Source organism: Haliaeetus albicilla, chromosome 21, assembly GCF_947461875.1.
Source record: "Haliaeetus albicilla chromosome 21, bHalAlb1.1, whole genome shotgun sequence".
In the NCBI taxonomy this organism is placed as follows: Eukaryota; Metazoa; Chordata; class Aves; order Accipitriformes; family Accipitridae; genus Haliaeetus; species Haliaeetus albicilla.
Window position 1 is genome coordinate 16,157,212 of NC_091503.1, and position 8,309 is coordinate 16,165,520.

The following is an 8,309-nucleotide window of genomic DNA, read 5'->3' on the forward strand; positions in this document are numbered from 1 at the left end:
TGAGCGCTGGGTATAGCGGAGGACTTTTTGTTTTTCCAAACTGTTTTAGCTGTTTGTACCTCTGAACTACATTTGTGGGTATTTCCTAGAGGACAAAGGGCTTGAAACTGCATTTTCAGTGTCAGGCAAAGTTTAACAGCCACTCCAGAGCTGCAGCTCAGGGTAAAGCAAGAGTTGCTTGCCGCTGGGGGTTTGGCCAGAGTGCTAGAGCTGTTTGGAAGATGCTGAGGAGATGGTGTATAACTTGCTGATTGCATTGCCAGCTTTACATCAAACTGCCTTTCCACTAAACAGTGAAATTCACCATAAGCTAAAAGTCTGGGGTTTTTCCCCTGCCCCTTCAATGTAGATTTCCACTTGGTAAGTGCAGTCAGAGCTAGTCCTGACACACTCTTCTTTGTGTCAGTGACTTCAGCTCCTCTCTTGAAGGTACTAGGGGATCATACCTTGTGTCAAAGGCAAAAAGTGGTTTGGGGTTTTTTTTTTGCAGAATTGGTTTTCTCCTTTTCCTCCAGATATAATCAGTTCCATTTACTGTAAATAGTCCTTTTGTATCTCAAATGTTTTCATTTCAAAAGGCATGCAGATATGACCAAAGCTTCCTCAACTGTGGGCTAACTAAATATTTAACTTGTGTGTGTGCATGTGATGTAATGAAGGTGGCTAAATTTTAGTGTTTAGAGTGTTTACAATAAAAATGGACAAAGATAACCCCCCAAATTTTGCAGGTTGACTCCTCAGGTTGGAAAGATGTTCTCCAGTTTGTGGATGGAAGTAAAAGCAGCGTTGTGCGAGTGGGTCCAAAAAATCCAAAATTTACTAGACTGCTGCCACCTAGTGGTGGCTATGGCTATTGTAAAATGTAAGACTAGCTGGGGTTATTTCAGTTAATGTGGGGAAAATAGTAAATTGTCGGCTCATCTGACTGATAATGCCAACTGCTTGTAAAACATCCATTTCCAGTGCTTTGTCTGCTCCAAGTTTGAGCATTATTTATGCGATGGGTTTTCTAACGCTTCTCTCGGGATGTCAGGAATGTTTGGCAATAAACGCTTGCTTTAAAGTCACAAAATAGTTTCCATTACAACATCCTGTTTTATCTAACAACTCCTTAGCATCTCAGGCTCTGCTCTCTATTTCACCTTAGTTCCAGGAAAAAAGAAAACCACGGGAAAACAGAATCAAACCAGCAACCTCACTGCCTTGATCTGTATCTGCTCTTTAACCTGAAACTTTCCACATTTGGTGTGTCTCTTGGTAATTCAGTTTGTGTTTCTCTTTCTTTCTTGCCACCTCTTTCTTTCTTGCCACCTATAAAAGATTAAGCAGAGTCTTTTGACTGGGCTGACTGAAAACTGCAACTTGAATTGTAAATAGACTAGAGCAAAACAGTCTTTTCTTTCCACAGTTCGAAGGAAAAATGATTTTGGCTGCAACTATATAGTGGTTTCTTTCATGCAAGCGGAAAAGTTTTTGGATTCTCAGATGGAGTCCTTGAGGTTTTGCTTATGAATATATCTCCTGAGAAGTTCATTTTTTCCCAGGAGCTGATGAGGCAGCAGCTGAGCTACCAGTGGTTGCGTGTTGCCTTCCTCTGTACGTCCTTACCTCCCTGCTCGTCTTCTCTCTCTCCCTTACCTTGCCCATGTTCTTTGACTCTGGTGTCAGAATTGACATCATCAAATAGGGTCACCTTCTTATCTTCACTTTGGGGGAGTGACACAAACTCTGGTTGTGCGTGACAAGGTAATGTATTCTGCTCCCACGGTTGCTGAAGAAGTGGCGGTGGGAGGGAGCCTTGGCAAGCAGACCTCTCCACTCTTGTCCTCTTGACTTGCTGAGCATAAATATCTGTGGGGTAACAAATAGACCGGAAAGCATTTTACAACCTTAGTAAGTGAAAGATGGGAAAGGGGTGAAAGAAATGGCAGGCCTTTCCTGCGCACCCTGCTTTCCTCACTGCCTGGATGCAAGCAACTGCTCTGCACTTGCAAGTCAGCAAAATTCTGGAAACACGAATTACCTGTGTGAGAGGAGCTTGGCCTTGTTGGAGGGATGTTTGCCCAGATCTGAAGACTTGGTCAAAATCCTCCTCCTTGTGTAAGGTACAAGCCTGCTGGAGCTGTGTGGCCAGCAAGGTTTCTGTTGCTGCACGTAAGCAGGGGAAAACCAGTAGTGTAGGGCAAGACTAACCTCTGCTGGAGTGGATGGAGCAGCTGCCAGTGCGAGACTACCCTTGGAGCCGTCCCTTGCACTGCGGGAAAAGTCCCACACCAGACCTGACATGGCTGTCTTCACGACCGTCGTGTTTCCCACACACCTTTGCAGCTCCCCTTCTGCTATTCCAGTTTGGCTGCAGCAGAGCTGGGGTGATTCTCACCCATCCCCAAACAGCCAGGGTTTGTGCAAAGCAGCTCGCTTTTTCACCAGCTGCAAAACCAACCGCGCAGGTTGGAGGTAACCACAGAGCAGCTCGACTAGTCGGGGACTGCCGCTTTACGATATGCATGAAGTTCATAAGGGGCCTGTGAAACTCCTTCTTGACGAAGAAAATGGCAAGTCTGGTTTGTGCAGGTAAGAAGGAAGAGCGCTTACCCAGGCACGTATGCGTGTCAGCATGTTCACGGCTACATCCCTGCCGGAGTTTTGAATGTTTTCATTCAGGGGTGGTGGGCCAGCTGTGGAAGAGAAAGCCTGTGTAAATCTGTGCTCCCGGGGTCTGAAGTGGTCTTTGCGCTTTGTGAAGGCATGTTGTTTAAACTTTGCGTTTGTTTTTCTTGGTGTCGACCTCATCTGTGTGCCTGTGTTAGTAAGGCAACACCACTTACCTGTGGACCACATATGCCTTGGAGTGTCTCTCTCACGCACAGGAAAATGTAATTGCAGGTCAGCCACACAAGAACAGAATAACAGGTGGGAAGGGGCCCAGGGTACAGAGGAGAGGAAAAAAGGAGATAGGAGTTCAGGTATGATTCATTGGAGGATGAATATACTATAAGAAAAAAAGTATAATTTTGGAAATACTGGAAACAGAAGAAGAAAAAGTTAGGGAAAATCAGGGGAAAATTGGGACTTCTGCATTTGGGAGTTTTAATACATTCTGGTTTTGGCTTGCTCTTACTTGAGTGCTACCAGTGTATATTGCCCTTGTTCACTTTGCTCCTGATATTTCCTGTTGAAAAACCAACTTATTCTACATCCGCTGTCTTATGTTTGGTCAGCAAAGAGTTACAAAACATCTCTCTGGGTACAGTAAAAGAGGAGCTCTCTCCATCTCTCTCCATCTTGGTCTGCTCCTGCTCTTCCCTCCTCTCCATCCTAACAGAGCTCACATGGCTTCCTGCCCCGCTCCCTAATGAACCCCCTCCGTGCTGCGCTTGCGGTTTTTCTTTGGCCTAACGCGCGTCCCCTCGGGGAGTGTTCCCTGACCTCGCTGGGGATGGGACAGGGTGGCCCACGCCTGCCAGGAGGTGCCCCCCACTTCGCTGAGGATGAGCACCGATGGCAGGGGTACAGCAGCCGTTGTAGGTGCTCTCTGTTGGTGTCACTTCAAGGTCGGAGCCGCTTTGCCACTCCGTTTTTTGTCTCTTTGTCCATCATCCGCAGATACGTCTTTGTGATGGTAGGAACCAAAGGTGGCTGGGGAGGAAACTCCTCTTCCCTCTTATTTCCCTTCGCCCCTGCCCTTGGCTTAAAGGGAGCGGTGACTACAGGGTTGCTTCAGTCCAACATAGACCTGTGCTCTGGGGAAGAAGACCCTGTGTGACCGTTAGGGCCGTGCAAGGGCTGGGGCAGGAGTGGGTGGCCGAGGAAGGACAAGGACCCTTCCAGCAGCAGCAGGGAGCAACATTGATTGCCATTAATCCTTCCTTTCATCCCCGCTCTCAGGCCAAGGCGAGGCGCTGCCGGTGAGAGCCAAATGTGCTCGTCCTGCCCCCAAACGCGGCGTGTGGAAGGAGGCGGCAGGCAGGAACCCATAGCCATGCTTCCTTTGTAAATGTCTCGCCTGTGTAGGTATGGCCTGGCTTTGGCTTCTGGGCTCGCTCCCTTGCCTTGTGCCGGCAAGCTGCGAGACCCGGCTACCTGTGTGTAACCAGGAGCGCCGTGCGTGGGCCCGGCATCTCATACCTGCCTGGATCCTGTTTCTCTGAGTTGCGGAGCAGTGCTTCCCCTTAATTATTATGCATTGGCATTTCAGCTTGATTTTTACAAGTGACCTCTTTTTGTTTGTAATAGTTTTTCTTTTCATTAATATAGCCAAGAGATAATCAGTAAGTCAAAACGCAGAATTCAAATGCAGATTCATAGGGCACTTGTAGGTGACCTTCGTTTTCAGATGCCCACATCCTCAAATTCTCCAGCATTATACACAGATTATGGCTCGGTTGCATGTTTTAATGAACAGATAATTACATGAGCAATGAACTTTGTGGAAAGCTTTTGTGTAATCCACTGTCTGTGTAAACGGATCTGTTTTGATTAAAAGGCGAGATTATTTTTTTTGACAGGTCACTTCTCCCCCTTCCACCCCCCAAGAAAAAGCGTACCAAGGATTATGCTCTATTAAGTGATTGTTCACAACTACTGGAAATGCTGCTAAGCTTTGACATTTGTCTAATGGCCATTTATTATCACTTGTGCGAGGAGGTGGGGTCAATGCAACTCATGTTGCAAGACTACATTCAGACTACTAAGTGCCTGAGAGCTATGTTCTTATCTTCTGTCATTACTCCTTGCTTATGAAAAAAGCCTGTATTAGGAAATCTGAGCAATTTGGAGACAAGCACATGTACTATGTCAAATGGAGAACTTAAACTACTCTACTAGAGTTTCTAAATCCCTGTAGTTACTCAGCAGCTATTGGGCTTGCAGATGAATGCTGAAACGCCTGGTAGGTTGTGTGCTCCCTTGGCTGCATGCTGTCAACAAGAAGGAGGTGGGGTGTAAGATTTAAAGCAAGGAAAGTTTCAACTTTCAGAAAGCACAGTTTGCAAAGTTCATGTCCCAGAACGGTTGCTGGAAAGTGGCACTGGGGATGCAGTTAACATGCTGTGCATCATCGTCAGCTTTGGCCTCCAGATCTAGTCCAGCTTACTTCCTATTTACAGGTACACTATTTGTATAGACGTCTGAAGGGGTACAGCTCCAGCCCTTTGCTCTCCTCAAGCACCTTATCTGTTTTAATTTTTTGGCCACGTTACATCTTCAGCAACATTAATGCTACAAACTGATAAGGAAGCAGAGGAGGTCATTAAGGTGAACATCTTAGGCAGTTTTTGCCTTCTTGTTGGAGTAATTGTGGAACAGCAAAGGGTACTGCCTGTTACTGCATCTTGGCTTTATGTTTTGGTTCCAGGTGGCGTGTCAAAGAGTGTGTGTCAAAGACCCACATGTGGACGAACTTCTGCATCTTTTGCTTATATGATGTATACCCAGCTTTTTAAACTGACCTCTGTGGTACTGTCTGCACTAACCTTTAACATTTAATTGTACCAGTTGGTTGCATGAGGCCTTTACATTCCTTTTGAAAAGCATTTCCTGCTACTTATAGATTAGTTTGATTAATATGTGGATGTATATTACTTGAATCTATGTCCATATTTTTCATACATGAGTTTAATACATCCACGTGTCTCTGGCACGGTGTATTTTTAATAGTAGTGACCTCAGCTCTTCTTTGGTGTGTCAGCATTTTGTGCTCTCTGGTAAAATTGCTAATATTAAAAATGACTTCAAGAAACTGCCAAGAATGTGAGCGTATTTTGGAAAAGAAAGCATATTATTGTTACAGATTTTTAATCATCTTGTTAATTGGGTTCTGTGGTGTTTTGATGTCTTTTCAGCTCTAAGTTACTGGCCTGGGTCACAGATAAGAGAAACAGATGTTGGGATGCTTGATCAGAAGCAATGCTTGTGGGTCCATGTGCAGCCTTACCACTGGTAGTTGTGAATTAGCAGAGAGCATCCCAGTGAAAGTTTCTCTCTGTTTGCTTGCAGACAGCCAGTCTGATGCAGAGGCACTAGCTACAGGAAACGAAGTCTTGGACCTGACCTCCTGCGAGAAGGAACAGCCGGAGGAAATAACAGAGCTACCAGAGAGTGAATGCGGCCCCAAGGAGGAGCAAAAGGCTGACTCCCCTCCGGCAGAAGAGGATGCCGAAGAAAAAGCGGATGGATATGAAGAGGGCCCTGAGGAAGATTCTGTAAGTAACAAAAGTCTTGACCTCAATTTTGCCAGCAAATTAATGGACTTCAAGCTGGCAGAGAGTGACCAGAGTGCAGGCAGCAGTTCTCAGACTGAAAGGAAACATGCCTGTGACATTTGTGGCAAAACCTTCAAGTTTGCTGGCACTCTTAGCCGTCACAAAAAGGCCCACACTCGTGAGGACAGAAAGGATGAAAGGAGCAGTGAGGATGAAAGCAAAAGCATTCAGGATGATGCAGGAGCTCCCTCGATGCAGGACTGTGGTCTTGAGCAGGAAGAGTCTCCGATGGACTTGAAGGTAGTGGAGTCTCCTGTGGACTGTGAGGCAACAGGAAAGGAGAATGAAGAGAGCGAAAGCATCTCTGAGGGGGAAGGCACAGAGAGAAAGTCCACTGAGAAGAGCAGTGATGACAAAAAACCAAAGACTGATGGGGCTAAGAGTACTGCAAAAGCAGACAAAAGAAAGAAAGTCTGTACTGTGTGCAACAAGCGTTTCTGGTCTCTGCAAGATCTGACGCGACATATGCGGTCTCATACAGGTAAGAGGAGGCTTGAGGGCAGAACAGGTGACGAGCAGCTCTGCCACCAGACTGAGGCATCTGCTCTGTAGGTGCACGATTGCTGCTAGCACTTGAGGTTGGCAACACTGCTTTTAGTCCTGCAGGTATCTGCAAGGTGTATCCTCTGCTCCAATCCCCCATCCTGCATACAAAGCCTATTGAGGGAGCAGGAATTGCCACCACTGCCTTGTCTTCAATTCCCAAACTGTTTTTCCCCATGCTTGCTTGCAGAGTTTAGAGGTGAAAGCAAGTGTGGAGATCCCTGGGAAGCTGTTCTGTCCAGCTTCCGACTCTCTTCTTGTCGTGTGCGCGTGGCTCTACCTTTTCCCAGTATTTTGATGAGCAGTGGAGAGACATGGCAGTATATGATACGACTTCATCTCTGAGTGAAAGTTTAGAAAGAGACAGCCTGGTTTTGTCTGATTATCTAAGCCTGGTACGGGTAATGCGCTCGTGATCTGCGTGACCTGCTGCTTGAGAGAAAGGCAAAGTGGGCACCCTGCTCTTCATTCAGGCTTGGGCAGGGAGAGTGGAACACAGGTGGTGAAACGCTTGTCCCATGACTGGACTCAGCAGTTAAAATACGTGGGATTGCTTTATGCGATACACAGTTGGTAGCAGTGCCTCACAAATGAGATGAAGCCACGAGCCAGCTCAAAGGTGAATTAATCATTCATCCTTATTAATGCGTCCTTATTAATGATGCATTTTACCTGTTAGCAAGCTGCTCTGACGTGGGAAAACTGGTGCAGTTTGACATTTTGTATCTTTTGAAGGTGCTCTCTGCTGAAGACAAGGTCTCTGTGATTAATGAAATATTTGTGCTGTAATTGACAGTGATGTTTAGTAAACTACACCAAAGCCTAGTGCCTTAGCCAGACTTTTTACCCTTCTAAATCATAAATATTGACCAATTGAGTGCAAAATTGAGCTGTTTTCTTTTGGCATTGAGCCACAAGTGAAACAGGTGACAGGTCCCATTCTTGTGCCTATTTTCATACTAACTCAGAAGCTTTGGGAAGATGCTAATATCTAAAGTACTGAGCTTTACCCCCAAATGATGTGTGCCCATGGTGATTCCCATACCATATGTTTGAATTGTTTTCATTGCATGCTGAGCTATGTGGGCCTTGTCAGTATGTTTTTTTTCCCATTTGTTTCTCTTTCTTATTTGACACTGAAGGATGTTTTAACATAGAATAGGTGTTGAATAGGAACCTGGGACAGTGCTTTCTTCAAATTTAATAAATATAAATACCATCTATCCCTGCTGTTAGTTCAGCCCATTTTCAGCTGAGGATTTTGCCTCAATACTATAGGTTGACTCGCCTCCTCCTTCTCTCCTTCCCACTTGTTCAGTTATATTGACAAAATACTGTCAGGTTGTAACGTTGCTTGTACTTCCATTTTAATGTGTGGGTTTTTTTAAAGATAACTGTAAGGTTTTGGTATTTCTTTACTCAGAATAGGAAAGTTTGGAACACACTGAAGTACGCAAGAAACCTCTGCCTGCTTACTGAATGGCAGTTGGGCTGGAAATGTTT

The 8,309-nt window shown here is 45.6% G+C and overlaps 1 protein-coding gene across 8 annotated transcripts in view; it reads left to right on the forward strand.

Annotated features, from left to right (window-relative positions):
- Positions 1-8,309, forward strand: part of RREB1 (ras responsive element binding protein 1) — a 127,384-nt gene that overhangs the window by 113,714 nt on the left and 5,361 nt on the right. For 7 of the 8 annotated variants that reach the window (XM_069809041.1, XM_069809046.1, XM_069809040.1 and 4 more), the window contains one exon: positions 5,998-6,744. In XM_069809041.1, coding sequence (XP_069665142.1) covers positions 5,998-6,744 — 747 coding nt within the window. The remainder of the gene's footprint in view (positions 1-5,997; positions 6,745-8,309) is intronic. The other variant, XM_069809047.1, reaches the window with a different exon arrangement.